The sequence below is a fragment of the Nannospalax galili genome, unplaced genomic scaffold, assembly GCF_000622305.1.
Source record: "Nannospalax galili isolate Female #2095 unplaced genomic scaffold, S.galili_v1.0 scaffold432, whole genome shotgun sequence".
Lineage (NCBI taxonomy): Eukaryota > Metazoa > Chordata > Mammalia > Rodentia > Spalacidae > Nannospalax > Nannospalax galili.
This window is the reverse complement of record NW_008331138.1, coordinates 1,067,826-1,084,349: the sequence shown is the minus strand read 5'-3', so window position 1 is coordinate 1,084,349 and position 16,524 is coordinate 1,067,826. Positions and strand designations below refer to the sequence as shown.

General features: G+C 54.6%; 1 protein-coding gene across 5 annotated transcripts in view; it reads right to left on the bottom strand.

Moving 5' to 3' along the window:
- Positions 1-2,906: 2,906 nt before the first annotated feature.
- Positions 2,907-16,524, bottom strand: part of Dhx34 (DExH-box helicase 34) — a 28,152-nt gene continuing 14,534 nt past the window's right edge. For 4 of the 5 annotated variants that reach the window (XM_008822117.3, XM_008822112.3, XM_029558184.1 and 1 more), the window contains 11 exons: positions 15,297-15,471; positions 11,984-12,177; positions 11,399-11,500; positions 9,724-9,960; positions 9,347-9,520; positions 8,911-9,028; positions 7,165-7,271; positions 4,891-5,172; positions 4,149-4,325; positions 3,818-3,956; positions 2,908-3,142 (listed from right to left, as the gene is read on the bottom strand). In XM_008822117.3, coding sequence (XP_008820339.1) covers positions 3,009-3,142; positions 3,818-3,956; positions 4,149-4,325; positions 4,891-5,172; positions 7,165-7,271; positions 8,911-9,028; positions 9,347-9,520; positions 9,724-9,960; positions 11,399-11,500; positions 11,984-12,177; positions 15,297-15,471 — 1,839 coding nt within the window. In that variant the 3' untranslated portion in view covers positions 2,908-3,008. Of the gene's footprint in view, positions 3,143-3,817; positions 3,957-4,148; positions 4,326-4,890; positions 5,173-7,164; positions 7,272-8,910; positions 9,029-9,346; positions 9,521-9,723; positions 9,961-11,398; positions 11,501-11,983; positions 12,178-15,296; positions 15,472-16,524 lie in introns of all 5 variants that reach the window. The other variant, XM_029558198.1, reaches the window with a different exon arrangement.

Here is a 16,524-nt window from a genome sequence, read left to right as displayed (position 1 = left end):
TGCACGGCAAGTTCTCTAAAACACTGAGCCATCTTTCCAGCCCTTCTAAACATCTAATTCAACTGACAACTGAGACCAACCACCACACTGTTTTATCACAAGTTCTGAGGTATAAAATGGAAACAGCAATTTCCTTGAAAAGAGGGAGGCAACAGGCTATCTAAGGAAATGATTTCCCAGGCTTGGCTGCCCCAGCAGAGTCTTCTACGGCTGTGGGTCCAAGGGGCCTGGTCACTGCCCTACCTGGCAGCAGAGCCTGGATCATGACATGGTGCTGATTTTGTAGGCATACAAAATGCAAAGGTTAGAGGGTCACGGAAGCTTCCACCATTCTAGAGAACAGCCTGGGAGGGCACGCAGTGCATGGCAGGGTCAGATTTCCTGCAGGGAGCCCCAGAGGGCAGCATGTGAAGCTGTGAGCTAGCAGACTTGGAGATTAGAGACATAAGCAATGTGGACATCTACTGAGATGTGCTATGGGCATCAAGTGGGAACAACAGAGGCTGTGTGGGCTGCAGACAGGAAGGTCATCTGGGCAGCGCTGCCCAAGTGGAGTTCACAACACACCATCCTGTGCCCCAGGTGCTAGATGCAGAGCTACGGGGTCTCCTGTTTGCTCAGCTGGATTCTGGTCCTGCTTTCTACACCTCCATTCCTCAGTTTGGGACTCGGAACCTGTTGGGGACCCCTGCTGTGTAAGGTAGCAGTCTCTCCATGTCTGGATAGCCCAGGGGGCTCGGAGTTCATATGCAGAAACTCCTTTTATCAACAGGGCACCTTCCTACTCTCTTCCTGACTCACCTTTTGAAGTGGCTGCCACAGATGCCCTACCAAAAACATGGCCTCTGGCTCTGAAACCGCCAGGTTTTCCTGTGTGATTTTCAGACAATGTCTGGCAGCCTGGCAGAAGCCCACCACCACATGTAAATAGGGCATCCTAAAAGCACCTATCAATTAAGGCTTTTGCCACTGCCCCCACAGTATAAAATATCCTGGTTTCCCCTAATTAATCGGAGCTGAATCACTAAGACCTGGAGCCGAGCTGAGTCACTGAATAAAGAAGCTGTACCTGACTGAGCTGAGTTCTGTGTCTTACTGCCTAGGATCCAGTCTTCCCGGAGAGAGCTGTCTCTTCGTAAACCACGACTCACGGAGACCCTGCTTTCGCCATCTCCGCACTTCCCACGAGATCCGGCGGCTGGTGGATCTCATACCTGGTGGATCTCGTACCTCGAGGGAGTGCTCGGTGGAGTTTGGGACGGAGCCCGACCCAGCGGCTGACAGTATCCCGCCAAAGGAGCCAGCCCTGGTAGCAGAGACCCACAGCAACGCGGTGCGGGACCTGCCACCACACCCAGCAGCTGGCGCTCCGTGAAACCCGCACGCCCATAGGAACCTGCTCTTGCGCCATGCGTGGACAGAACTTTCTGGTCTAGGTACTCCCAGCCGAGAGTGAGGCTTCTTCAAAGAGACTCAGCTATGAGCAACGTGGACTCTCCAGATTCGCTAAGTGCATTTTGACCAGGGGTGGTCAGGGGACTCTGGTGGTCAGGCATGATGGCATTATTACGCTTTAGCACAGGCTTGAGTACTTTCCCCTGCTGCTGGCACTGTTGTTGTGTGCATGGTGTGCATGGGCAGAGGTCAGAGACTCGTCATTTGTTGTCACTCTCCACCTTCTTTTGAGATGAGCCTCCCACTGAGCCTGGAACTACTTTGGCAGCCAGCTGCCCATCAGCTCCGGATAAGCCTGTCTGAGATTAGACACCTGCTGCTGTGCTACCCAGCTTTATGTGAGTGCTGAGGATCCAAACTCTGGTCCTCATGCTTAAGTACCAAACATTTTTTTGACTTTTGAAATAGGGTCTATGTAGCTCTGGCTGGCCTGGAACTTGCTATGTAGACCAGGCTGGCCTCAATCTCACAGAGAGCCACCTGCCTGGGCCTTGTGACACCATACTGTTAAATTTACTTTGTATGAGAGTTTTGCCTGCATGTATGTAGTGCCCTCCATGTGTGCAATGCTCATGGGAGGCCAGAAGAGGGAGTCAGATCCCCTGGAACTGTGTTATGGATGGTTGCTACCCACCATGCTGGGAACTGAACCTGGGTCCTCTGCAAGAGCCAGTGCTCTTAAACTCTAAGCCATTTCTCTAGCCCCAGCAAGCACTTTTTCAACTGAGTACCTCCTGGCCTCCTGCTGGCATTATTTTGGGAGGCTATAGAACCCTAAAGAGATGTGGGCTAGCTGATGGCAGAGTCTAGGTACAGGCCTTTTTAACTTACACCCAGTCTCTGACTCCTGCCCCTCCATTGTTTCCTGGTCAGTAGTGTTGAGAACAGTCTCTCCACACACTCATGATGGACCAAACCTTCTGAAGCCAGCAGCAGAGGCCAAGCTTCCTTCCCTTTAACTGCTTGCCAGGTACTGAGGTCTCAGGGATGCAGTAACCAACATGGGGTGGGGGGGTCCAACTACTCTACCAGGCTGCATGTCTGAAGGGACTGGGCTAGTCAGGGCACAGGGCCTAGATATGAGGAGCAATGCAGGGCAGGGCTGTGTGTGGGTGGGGAGAAGAGGCCAGGCAGGGACAGTCCAGGAGGCCCTCTGAGGAGAGGGTATGGCCAACAGAGACCCCTGAAAACTTCTGTGTACAGCAGGCACAGAAGGCTGTGGACTCTCTGGGAGTCTCCAATGCAGCCCACGATCATGTGAACATTAACCCCCATCCCTACAACCGTCAGAGACCTGTGTGGGAGGGCAAATATGGGTCGTAGATTGAGGGCACGATGGAGAGCTGCTAGGGTCTGGGATCCCACCCCTGGATTCTGGAGACACCAGCTGCCCATGCCACACCTGCAGGGCCCCTCAGGTTGCAGCTGCAGGATAGACACAACTGCTCTGGTGAAAACCAAGGCTGTGGCTTGTCCCACTGGGAGGCTTCAAAGGCAGACTGACTTTATTCACATTCACGCTGTCTGCACCAGGTGCTCCTGGGAGCATTGGCTCACAAGTGCTTCCTGCGGTGCCGCAACACCTCAGTGGGTGTGAAGAGGAAGTCCTCCCCGCAAGTCTCACAGTGGTAGGGCCTCTGCAGGGCCGAGGTCTTCTGCAGTGGCGCTGGAACGGCCTCCACCACCCCTATGGAGGGAAGGGACACTGTGAGCCGTGACCCCCCTGAGCACTCTGGCTCCCACCCAAGCCTGGGGCCTGTGGAGCTAATGATGTCCCAGCATTCAGTGCATCCAGTTTGGCTGAGGGGCCTGGGCCTTACCAGACTCCCCTAGCCTATAGCAGATGCTACAGCATAACCAGGGCAAAGAAAACAAGAGACAGCCAAAGAGACAGACACAAAAGACACACAGGGTGCTGGAGAGATGGCTCAGTGGTTAACACTGGCTGTTCTTGCAGAAGACTCAGGTTTGAATCCCAGGACCCACATAGCAGCTAAGAACTAACTCCAGTTCCAGAGGATCTGACAGCCTTTTCTATCTCCCTCAGGCATTGCAGGACACAGGTGCATTTATATACATGCAGGCAATACACTCATACACGTAAAATAAAAATAATAAATATTAAAAAAAAAAGAAAAGACACAGAGGAAAGGTAAAGAAACAACCTTCCAGGTCCTCCTGCCCTAACATGAGTCTTCAAGAACCTATATGATGAGTCTTCAAGAACCTATATGTGGAATGAGCCAGGCCCAGGGGCTGCGGCTGTTGGTCCCCAGCACCCAGCAACCCAACACAACACTGTAGATGGGCAATGCTGTGGGCATCATGGGGGCCTGGGGGCCTGACCCCTCCCTGTCCTTGCCTGAAGCCTGGTCCCGTGGAGCCTCGGGGCAGGTGTTCTCATGGGCGATGCGCTCCAAAGGCGTAAATGGCATATGCAGGCCACAGTACGGGCAGGTCCAGAAGGAGCGCAGACAGTCACTGTACAGGTCAGTGTCATTCTGCAGAAGAGCAAACGGCCATTAGGACCCAAGCCTCACCAGCTGGGAGTCTCCCAGCCCACTTGGGGTTGCAGGCCCATTCAGAAACCCTGGACTTGAATGAGGTAGAGGGCTGATGGGTAGGCATGGGGTCTCTGAAAACCCAAAACCCATGTCCTGGCAGGAGCTGAGGGCACAGGTGGTCGCACTCACTGTGAGGCAGTTGTAGGTGAGAAAGTCAGTGACTATGTAGCCCCCCTTGGTGGGGTGGGGAGACAGGGCACAGTTTCCAAAGAGACCAGGCAGACTAGGGGCAGTCGTGACAGTCTGGGGTCCCATATAGAGGTTCTGGGCTTCCAGACCAGTGAGCCGCCGTATGCTGTAGGGAACCTATGGAAGAAGAGACCAGCGACAGAAATGGAGAGGTGCACCCAGAGCCAGTTGCACCTGAAGGCCACCCTTGGACTCTAGGCATGGAACACTCACCTTCATGGTCTGGGGCTTGTCCAAAACACACCCCAAAGCCCCTTCGGGCTGCCCTCTTAGCCTCCCCTCTGCACCTTTTCACTGCTGAGATCACCTGTCCTTCCACACAGGGTGTGTGGCCTTTCTCTGGCTACCTGGGCCCCTCCTCACCTCCAGGAAGTCAGCCTGAATTGCACCAGACTCACATGAGGCAGAATCAGGAGCAGTTTCACGGCTGCCCCACCCAGCCCTTCCTCTCCGTCCTCCCCAGCAGCTACCCAGGGCCCCTCACACCCTGCATGTCCTTAGCTTGTGCTACACATGCAGCAGGTGCCTAGCAGACCACACAGTGAGTAGTACAGGGCAGTGGTTGGCAGCATGGCCTTTGAGGTCAGGCTCCTAGAGTCAAATGCTGTGACCTCGGGTATCACTGAGCCTTGAAAACCTCATATGTGCACCCACCAAGCACACTCGCCTGGCGACATGGTACCTTGGCTGCCATGAACTGCAGCAGCTCCCTGCTCAGGGCAGCCACCTCCTGGTGGCTGACTGCTGGAGACTCCTCTCCTTCCTCCTCTAGCCTCTGTCGCTGGGCCTGGTGGGCCAGCTGCCGGTCCAGGGCACTTTCCCACTGTGCACGGAGTCGCAAGGATGTCGCCAGGAGGCGAACCGCACTCTCACTGTCCAAGAGCTGTAGCTCCAGCCAGCTGTCAGCCACTAGGCGGGAGCAGTCACCATTGGTGTCAAGGGACCGGCTGAACAGCAGGAGGGACTGAAAGAGTCAGGGGGCAGGTGTCAAGGCAGATCAAGTCACCATCTGAGTCCCCATGTGGATAGGCTCCTGCCCAGCCATCATTCACACACATCCACCCGCCTGTCCATCCACCTCTCCATCCTCCTGTCCTCTGATTCACCTGCCCACCATCTACCTGTCCACCCAATGTCAGCACCCATCTGACCATTACCATCCACATGCCCCCTCTGACGGGCTCTCTGGTGTGGAGATACAGTGAACAGGACAAAGCTGGTCCACCCATCAACATTACCATAGAAAAGACAAACTAAAGCCCGAGGAATGGTGGGGTCACAAAAGAGGGAGCAGCTGCGCTTCGGAACAGCAGAGGCAGTAGACTGCTGGTGTGCACCTTAATCCCACCTTAACAAAACATGTCTAAAACAACATACACAGCCCCCCACACAAAACCCAGGATGCAGGGATGACAGACGTGCTGGGGAAAGACACCAGACACCTGTACACTGGCCTCTGACACGAGGGCAGGGCTGGAACAAGCTATGTGGGGTTTGGTGGTAATATCTGGGAATCCCAGGAGGGGCAAGGCTGGCCACATGTGGATGGATTGGGGTTGGAAATGGTACTAGAGGGTGCAGCAAACTATGCCCATTTGAGATTCCTCACCCTACACAAGCTGTAAGGATAAGCAGTGGAGGATCCAGATGGCAAACGTCTCCCTCTGCTGTCCTGCTGGTCGCCCATGCTGTCCCCTTACCTGCTTGCTTCTGCCTTTGAAGAAGCCCCAGTGTGTTGTTTCCCACCCATGAGCCCTGTCACTGTGTGCCCAGTGACCTACAGCAACAGTGACTGGTGCATAGAGGGCCACTGGCTTATAACTTCACGGATGTCAGAAGATCACACTCTCCTAAGGAGCCTGTGGTTTGTTTTTTGGTTCCCTTGAACAAAACCAAGGGAACAGTAGAGACATCAGCTGACAGGGAGGCCTCAGGACCTGGAGCTATGGTCTGCCACTACCTGTGTGGCTGGGTAGTGCCGCACCCTTGGTCTGCCTGTATTAAGTGAACACCTAGCCTGCAGAGGACTTACCACGGTGGGCCTGGGCTATGGTGGCAACTGTGGCTGGTACCAACACTTCTTGGTTACGGGCATGTGTTCAGGTATATCTGGCCCTGCCATAGACCAGCTACTAGCCCCCTCCTGGACAGCTAGGCTCGGCTACCCTCCATCACCTGCAGCAAAGACTGTCCCAGCTCAGCAGAACCCTCTGGGATCAGCTGCACTGGCCTCTCTGACCAGCCACACTCCATCCAGCTGTTCTCTGAGCACAACAGGCCCACAACTGCCTCAGAGGCCCTTTGCACATGCTGTCCACTAACCCTCCATCACCTGCAGCAAAGACTGTCCCAGCTCAGCAGAACCCTCTGGAATCAGCTGCACTGGCCTCTCTGACCAGCCACATTCCATCCAGCTGTTCTCTGAGCACAACAGACCCACAACTGCCTCAGAGGCCCTTTGCACATGCTGTCCACTGCTAAGCACAAATCCCTCAGAAGTTCAGGTAGGTCAGTTCACAGCAGCTGGAGCCCCCAGCTCCAGTCACGCCTCCCCACATCAGCCTATTCCCCACCCCCTTTTTTTTTTTTGAAACAGTCTCATGCAGCCCAAGCCAGCTTCAAATTTGTGATCCTCCTGCTGGGACTGGAGGTGTGCACATGTTCTCCCGGCTTCCACTGCAGGCATGGCATAGGTCTTGCTGCCCTCTGAACCCAGGCAGGGCAGGGCAGGGCCAGGCCGGGCCTTCCTCCCACTGTGCCACTGGGTTCTTGGTGCCGGGAGCAGTGCCTGGCACCAACAGACACTTGGCAAGTAACCATGGAACAGAGCCATGACTGAGACCCACCCACAGCTGCAGCCATGCCAGTGGGGGTGAAGGGCAGCTTCTTGGGGGCCTATGCATGCCCCACATCTGGGCAACACAGCTGTCCAACATAAGTCAGGGCAGAGCCGTACCTGCAGGGCCGGGATGCGGACGCAGTTCACCAGGTACGGCTTGTTGGTCTCCAGCAGAGAGACAAAGGCCAGGAGCTGGTGCTTGCAGCTCATTTTGTCCTTGTCATCTGAAAGATGGGAGAGGCCAGCTCAGGCCCCCCTATGCTCCCCCAAGCCCACTCATCCATTCCCCAGGCCTGATGCCATACACCAGAAAGCATGCTCATGGGGTGAGATGGCTTCCACTTACTGTAAATACTTTGCTGCAATCAGTATGAGTTTGACTAGTGTATGGTGTAAGGAACTTCCCTTCACCTCGGGATCATGGGCACTGTGGTGATGGTGATGCACAGTCCTTGTCATTAAATAACGTGCCTGCCATCTGCTTTAAAATTATCATCAAGGGGGGCTGGGGAGATGGCTCAGAGGTTAAGAACACTGGTGGTTCTTGCAGAAGACCTGGGTTCAAATCCCAGCACCCACATGGCAGCTAACAACTGTCCATAACTCTAGTCCCAGCGGATCCGACAGTTTCTTCTGTTCTCCGTGAGCACTGAACGACATGGGTACACTTACCTATTTTATTTATTATTTTTATTTTGTTATCTTATTTTTATTTTATGTGTATGTGTGTATTGCCTGCATGTAGGTAAGCTACCATGTGAGTGCTGGGATTCGAACCCAGGTCTTCTGCAAGAACCAGCGTTCTTAACTGCTGAGCCATCTCTCTAGCCCCAATAAAATATTTTTTTTAAAAAATACTCATCAAGGGCTGGTGAGATAGCTCAGTGTCTAAGGGTGCTTGCCACCAAGACTGATGACCTGAGTTCAAGCCCCAGAAGAGAACTGACCCCTGAAAGTTGTCCTCTGATCTCCACATGCATGCTGTGCCAGGTGTGTGCACACATACACACAATAGTAAAATAAAAAATAAAAAATTAAATGCTCCAGCAACAAAACAATTTTTTAGAAAAAAGAAAAATCAGTACACTACTCTAGTCAGAAAGTAAAAAGTGAGGGACCGGAGAGACAAGGGTGACAGACAGTAGCAGCTGCTGAGGCTGCATGAGGCACCAAGGGGCATCACCTGCTACTCACATTTTCAGATTTTCAAAAACAGAGAAGCTGAGGATGTAGTTGGGAGACAGAACACTTGTCTCACTTGTACAAGGCTGTAGGGCAGAACCCCCAGAACCACAGAGAGAGGAAGAGGGGAGCAGCACACAGGAAAGGAGGCCCATGACTGGGTCAGCAGAGAACGACCAGGGAGAGGTCCAAACTCTGTCCTGACTTTCCCCAAATGCTAAGCCTTGTCACCAAGAATCTGCCCCCCTAGGTCAGGCATGATATCTCATACCCAAGAAGGAGGGTGAGCGGGTTCCTGAGCTTGTAGCCAGGCTGCAGGGGACACAGGCTCAGTCCTCCTAGGTCCTTGCGGCCCTGCCTGCTTGCTCTCACACACCAAGCCCGCCAGACTTGCCCATTCAGAGTCCACAGTGAGAGGCCAGTCTGCATACAAGCCTTCCTCTAAAGACCAGCTGGAGCTCACGGGCCACTCAATCAGCATTACGCCACCTGTAGATGGCCACACTGGCTTGACCTAGCCAATAGCACAGAAGCTCAGTTCTGCATGCCGGAACCTGTGCCCCACCGAGCCTGTCCTGAAACCTCCCTCCAGAGCATGGCACAGGTGGACTGTGGGGAATGCCTGGGAGAGACTGAGCCTGCAGTGCCATGGTCCCTCGTGTCCCACCCAGGTCACTGCACCTTGGCTTCCTTCATGGCCCGAGGCCTCCTGCTGCTGTGTGTGTAACACCTCGGGGTTGTTGGCGAAGACGCAGGTGGGATGCAGCACGGTGCCCTGCTTGGCCTGAGTGTGGAAAATCTGCAGAGGCCAAAGGTGGGCACTGGGGCAGAGGCCCTTGGACCACCCAGTGCCCAGGCTCTTTCCTCCTCCCTCTGCCACATCTCCACTCAGATAACCTCATCCAGAAGTCTCCCAGACTCCTCCCCAAGCTGGCACTGACCACTGTCCAGCCCTCCCCCAGTCCTGTCCACTCTGGCTAGTGTATGTGTGAACAGCCTGTCTCTGCTGCAGTGAGCCTCCAGAGGGCAGAGCCAGGCTTTCTGTCATCACTGCACTTCCAGCACATGGCAGGTGTTAAGCAACAGGCTTAGAGACAGGAGAGAGAAGGGACCCCACCTGATCTGAGTCCTTGCGGCCACTGTTGAATGCATCAGGCACAGCCAGCTGGGGGTAGAGGCCCCGGCCCAGCACCAGCTTGAGCAGGGCCAGCTGGTCTCGGGTCAAGTCCTGGGCAGAGCTGGCGGCCGCCTGAAGCTGCTCCAGGTTGTGGCGGAGCTTAAACTTCACATCCTGTGGGAACATGGGTGGGGCAGTGGCTGCTGGGGGGCCCTCCCTATCTCTAAGATGCTGTGTTAGGATGTGCTGGGGGTCCACAGAAACCATCCCAGGGAGAGAACAAGGCAGACACAGCTCTTCAATCCCTCAGGGGCAGGCTATGTCTCCTTTGTTACACCCCCACCCCCACCCCCACCCCTGGCACCTGACAGCCCTACTTGGATGTCCACACTGTCATGAGTTGCTCGGGAGGCTGAACCCTCGTGGTCCTCGTCACTGGAGCAGCCATCCTCCTGCAGCCGCAGCACCTTGCGTCTACGGCCCCCGCCCTCCTCATGCTGCCGCTTAAGCTGGTGCAGGGCCTGGCGCTCGCGGCGCTGCTGGAGGCGACTGTAGCTGTCTCCTGGGGTCACCGCCTGGGCCCCTCTCAGCAACCCGTGATCCCCCAGCAGCTCCTGGGGACAGGCAGAGGGCAGGTGAGGAACATGATTCTAACTGAGAGGGCTCTGGACTGACACAGGCTCACAGGTTGGCATGATGCCCACCTGAGTCAGTTTTTCTCAGTGGGAAGTGAGGGCACCCCAGTGCCCCCTGCAGGGTCAACCCTTTGCCTCTAACATGAGTTTCATGACCCATGAAGAGCTGTCACTGGTTAGCCCAGGGACACACAGAATGCAGATGCCCTCTTCCCAGAGCTGTCCCGGGCTTCTGATACTGCCCCTCCCTCCCCCTCTCAGAGGGGTTCTCCCACAGCACGACCATATGCAGGCACCTGGAAACCTGTCAAGAATGCCAAGTCCCAACCAGACACAGCAGTGCACACCTATAATCCCAGCACTCAAGAGGCTGCGAGCAGCCGAGGCTCCACAGCAAGGTTAGCTCAGTGGTAAAGTGCAAGCCTTGCAGGCAAAAGGCCCTGGGTTTTGATACCCAGCAACACAAAAATAAGAGTAGTAACAATAAAACAGAAATATCCAAAAAAGAAAAAAATAAAACATGTCCCAGGTACCAACCCAGGCCTTCTAGAGTCAATCCAGAAGTGGGAGTTAGTGGTGGGAACTCAGATGGAAAGACCAAAGTCCCCCACCCTCTGCCCTGGGCATGCTTTTGTCAACAGTCCTCAAACGACCCAATCTGATGGGCCTGTTTCTTGCTGTGCCTGACAGATAGAGAATGCAGATGTGCACATCCACTTCTCAAAGTGTCTGGGGTCAAGAGGAGTTAGAGCTCCAGGAGCTACAGACATGGAAAGTGCATGAGGGCCTCCAAGCCTCAAGCTGCCCACCTACAATCAAAGCCATGGCCTAGCCCAGAATGCCTATCGTCTTCCTCCCATAGATGCTGAGGACCACTGCAAAGGCATTTATCTGAGCTTCCTGTTAAGTGATGGAGAGATACATGTAAAACAGGAGCTACAGAACTGTGGGGTTGTCCAAGTCCATGACAGAGAGACATAAGCTCTGTCCTTACCTCTACAGTGACTAACAGTGATACATACCGTCCACAGCCCCCCACATGCCAGCCAGGCACTGTACTATGAGCTATATATTTGTCTGCTCATCAACACTGTTTCATCTTCTCACTCTCAGGGGAAGCTGAGGCACAGGCAGTAGTGAGACACTCGAGGCTGCACTGCCAGCTCATGGCAGAGCAAGGATACACTGCAGGATGTTGGGCTCTGGACATACTGACTGTACTGTCACCCTACGGAGCCTTAGTGCTCAACCTGAGCTGTAGCTCAGCACCCTGGGGTCAAAGAGCAGGCTTCTCTGTCAGGCCCCAGGTGTCCCCACTGACCGGTGTGCCTCCTCCAAGAACCCCACTGGAGTCCACACCTTTCTCTACCTTGCCCAGGCTGCCCCATGCTTCTGAGACAGTGGTGTAAGGCCTCACCTTGAACTGGCGCCTCAGGTTAGCCATCTCGTACAGTCGATGCTCCTCCACACCACGGTGGCGGCACCACTTGCGAGAGTTCCTGCTCCTCTCAGACTTCACCTGGTTGGGGTGCACACACTATGGAATCAGGGCCCGGACGGCTGGGGGCAGAGATGACCCCGGCTCCAGACTGCCCAGCATGGAAGGATGAGAGGTTTGTAGGAGCCTGGTGTCTGCCACTCCCCTCCTTTCAGGACTCAGCGCCCCAGAGCTGCTCCCCAACAGGAACTCCCAGACTGCACATTAGTCAGGCACCCAAGTCCCCATGCCAGCCCTCTCTGCACCCTGATTAGGGTTCAAGGATGGTGGACTTCGTATACAGGTGTTCTCAGGAGACTGGTCTTTGTCCAGACAGCACTACTGTGAGGCTCTGGCAACCCCAGGCTCCCTGTCAGCACTGGGCTGGGCATAGGCTGTCCCTCAGGCCAGGGTGGAGACAGGGGATTCCTCAGGAAGGTTCAGGGCTCAGAGGAAACATGAGGAGCCACAGCTGTGGGTTCCCAACGCAGGCTGAACAACTGAGGAACTAAGCTCCAGGCTCACCTGCACCCAAGCATTAAAGACATTGAAGAGTGTGAAGGGGTCTCCTTGGTCACTCTCCAGGGGCCGCCTGGCTGTGGCGCAGTCCAGATTGTTCTGGGCACTACGGGTGAAGGGTGACTGGACACTGAGGGCAGCAGCAATGGTGAGCACAGGTTCCTCCAGACTGAACATGGAGCCCAGGATGAGCATCTTCCCTGTGGGGCAGGAGGGGCAAAGCTGAGCCTTTGGGTACCCAGACTGGAGGCACTAGGGCCCTAACTTACCTCCAGCCCCCTTCTGGCCCTACTTCCCTCCCCATCACCTACAAAGGGCACTGGGAACCAGATGGACAGATTCTAACCCGTGAGCCGAGTTTCTGGGTATGTGACCTTGGGCAAGTTCATCATCTCTTTATTGGAGGTAATCACAGTTCCTAACTCCTCAGGCACACAGGGCCATGTTTAGTGCTGGCCATGCCTGCCAAGACCTACACATGCATATTCACAATGGCCTCCCTGGCTTGATCTCAGCCCTCCATGGTGGCAGCTCTCCTCCCCCAGCATGACCTGCACATGGCCTGTCCTGGTCTGTTCTGGCACACAGCAGACACCTAGTTTGTGCCTATGCAGGATGAACTGCCACAGCCTTTGCTTCATTTAAGGGTGGGGCAAAAAAAGAAGGGAAGGATGGAGGCAAAGAGGAGGGAGAGAGGAAGCCTGTGAAGAGGAGAAAAGGAGGCACAGAAGGGAAGGGAGGATGCAGAGGGCCATGGGGAAGAAAGGTAATGGGCACAGAACTGAGTGTGGAGAGGCACTGATGAAACCCACGTGTAAGCACCCATCAGCGGGGAACTGGATGTCCCCTCACTCTAGGGACCTGAGTAGACACAAAACCTCCTGGGAGCTCAGGCCCTAACACCTGCCTGCCTGAGCAGTGGCCCGAGTGTCACAGACATCTCAGCATCACTGTTCTTGACCTTGCAAAGTACCTGTCACATGCTGGTCCACCAAATGAAGGGCCCTAAAGCAAGGCTGGGGCGGGGCTATCCAGACCTGCATCAAGTGGTCCCAGCAAGTCCCAGCTCTAGCCCCTGGGGCAAGTCTGTTTCTCCTGCTGCCTTAGGGCCATCTGTGTTTCTCCCTGAGACACTCAGAGCCAGCCTAGGCCAGCCTGGGTCATCTGGACCTCTAGCCTCCTGCTCTGCAGATAACTGATCTCTGAGATGATTTCCCTCAGGTGAGTTGCTGACTCCCACCCCAAAGATGATGTTCTACCACTCCCTTGCCAGCTGACTTCTTCCACATCCCGAGGTGTACATCAATTCCCCAGACGACCTGTTTCCTCACCTGTCCTGATGAGGATCACAAGCCCCGACCTCAGCAAGAAGAGAAGAGCTGAGATGAGACCCTGAGGCTTCCCCTGGTGCAACACAGCAAGTACCCTAGGAATGTTTTGGCCCTCAGCTGTGATTCCTTACTCTAGCCCCAGCTCCTTCTAAACAGACAAAACTAGTCATCTTCTCAGCCCAGGAGGCCTCAGACACCACAGTGCCCAGTCTCTGGGCTACAGAAAAGCCCCAGTGCTGAACTGCTAGGGGATTTTAAAGGCGGCGGTGGCAAGGCAGAAAGATCACTTTAGTGCTTTAGTGACAGGCTTGGGCAATGGCTCGTGGGTGGTCCTGCTGAGGTGGGAGACTAGGGCTGTGAAGGAAACACATCCCGAATGAGAAGAGCTGAGCTGTAGGGATGACTCAGCAATGAGCAAGGGGAAGAGACAGCCCACTTGAAACACCCAGTGACCAAAAAACAGGGCCACCAGAACAGAGCAGGGACGGGCTGTGCAGAGAGGTGGGGGGATCTGAGCTGTGGAAAGCCCAGGACCTCTGCGTCTGAGGGTCCTGGGTCCCTACCTGCCTGACTCTCCCCCGAGACGGGGGTGAGATGTGAGGGCAGGGTCCATCTTTTCAGAACTCATGATCAATCAGGCACCTTCATCTTGCCCTCAGGCCATGCCCACTCCCAGTGACATCTGCAGTGGGATAACTGCCCTAAAGCAAGAGTGTCTGAACAGTGTGCCACAGATCAAACACAAGAATGACAGGTCAGAGGACAACAGGACCAATCCCTCAAGATAGAGCCCCTTCTTGTTAACAGGGTAGAGAGGATCACCCCACCTGCTCTGGGCCACTGACAGACTCAGCTCCCAGCATGGAACCAGAAGTGGTACAGGCTCCATGAGGCATGAGACCTGGTCTTTCTTGTGACCCAATGGGCTGACTCCTTTTTCTGGCCAATTCCAACCCACACTGCATAGCTCCCCTTAAACATTTCAGTCCCTCTCCCAAAACCTCTCACTGACCCCAGGCAGGAGGGAGCACTATCCCGACTCTTGTTCAGGCCCCTGCTTCAGTGTCAGTGAAGCCCCATCATCACTCAATTGCCTCCCCACCAGTCCAGCTGTGTCCCCTCAGGAGCGGCCCTGCTCTATCTTAACCGTCTCTCTTCCTCACTATCCACCTCCCATTCTGGTGAGCTCTATGAGGGTATGAATTTGTTCTTCACTGTCTCTCTGGCTTCTAGAATATATCTGGCTCACAACAGGTGCTCAGTAAGTATTTAATGATGGGGCTGTGGGCTAACATCCGCCCTCTCCCTCTGTCTCCGTGCCAATCACACAGGCCTCCTCACTGCTCCCAACATGGCCTCTGTACTGGCTGTTCCCTCAGCCCAGCATGCCTTTCTGTAACATGTGGCTACTGAGCACTTGAGACACAGCTGATGCAAACGTGTGCTGGGATACAAAATGCACACTGCGCTTCCAAGACTTATGAAGAGACAACATAAACACCACGGTAGTCTTTATGTTGATTACATGTTGTAATCATGATTTAGACATACTCATCCAAAAAAGATGAACTGACTCTCCGTCTCCTTGCTTCTCTAGCACAGCTGACGGAGTCTGAAGCCATGCACTCCTCTGCTTCCATTGGGAATGTGGTGCCTGCTCCTGCACTGCTCAACCCTCATCTCCACTTCTCTGCACAAATGTCCTCCGAGTGGGGTGACAGTGGGGTCTGGCCACCCCAACATTCCTGCCCGCCTCTTGCTTTCTCCCAGTTAACTCTTGTACCATCACTCGCTCTCCTGAACACCTCGGCTCTCCAAGAACAGAGGTGTGTGTCTGCTGTGTCCACTCTGAAGTCCAGTAATAGGCACAGGGCACTTGTGGATGAATTGGTGGATGTGAAAGTAAATGAGCCAGGAAGGCCTGGACTTGCCTAGTGGTCATTCTGAGTGTCTGGCTCCCCATGTGGTCCCCTATAGGGGGTCCTCACCAATCACAACGTCCACAGGCAGCTGTGCCAGCAGGGACCCGATGGGGGTGAGGGCCTCTGAGGTGTCCAGGGCCCCCTGGTCTCGAAGGTAAAGGATGGCAGTTTCCAGGCTGGCAGGTGGCGGGGGCTCAATGAAGGGGAAGGTTCGGGGGTCCCCCACACTCATGCTCTTCATCTGAAATGAGAACCAAACACCCTCAGAGTCAAGGAACACATGAGTCACTATGGCACAGAGGCTACAGGGGCACAGGGACTAAATTCACGATAGTCTTTAAAATTTCTGTCAGGCTCTGTCGTGGGGGAGAGGCACTGGCTATCTCCCTCACACATCTACACTGGACCAACTGCAAGTCCTCAACACCAGCCATGGAAAATGATTGTGAATGAGCACGTGACTGCACTGGGCCAAACAGAGGACTTCCCTGGACCAAAGCACAGTGGACCTAGAGAATCCTTGGTACCCTCTCTGGGTAGGGATAGCCGGATGGAAGCCCAGAGCTACCACTGAAGGTACTGCCTAGAGACCGGCCCATCACAGCAGAGGCCTCCTCCAATTACTCCCAAGCTGGACAGCTCCCCTTCCCCCAAATGACACACAGAGCACCCTCTGCCCGTGACAGTGTGAGGCCCAGCAATTTAAAGACTCCCCATTAGCCCAGAGAGCCTGGGAGGGAGTGCTAGGGTTGTGTGGGGAGAACATGACAGAACATGCCTAACTTGGCATAGCAACAAGTATCTCTCTGGTGACTGATGAAAGAAGGCTGGCAAGGCAGCCTGTGCGACTGCGAGAGCGCCTGCCTGCCCGCCTGCCTGGCTCATCTGGGGGCTAGGAGGTCTGGCTGCCCGCCTCCCATTCTAGCTCCTCCCTGTTCCCTGTTCCCTGATGTCAAAGAGAGCATCCATGGGGCTAGAGAGACGGCTCAGTGGCTAAGAGCACTGGCTGCTCTTGCAGAAGACCTGGGTTTGGTTCCCAGCACCCACATGGTGGTTAACAAACATCTGTAGCAGAGGATCAGACACCTTGTCTAGCCTCCATAGGCATTGCACACATAGGTACACTTACATGCATGCAGGCAAAATGCTCATACACATAAAAATTTTTTTCTTAAAGGAATGCATCCAGTGGGCTGGGTATACTAGTATGATCCTAGCACCCAGGAGCCTAAGGAAGGAGAATCCTGAATTAAGAGGCTAGCCTGGGCTCAGAGTCACATATATATATACTCAG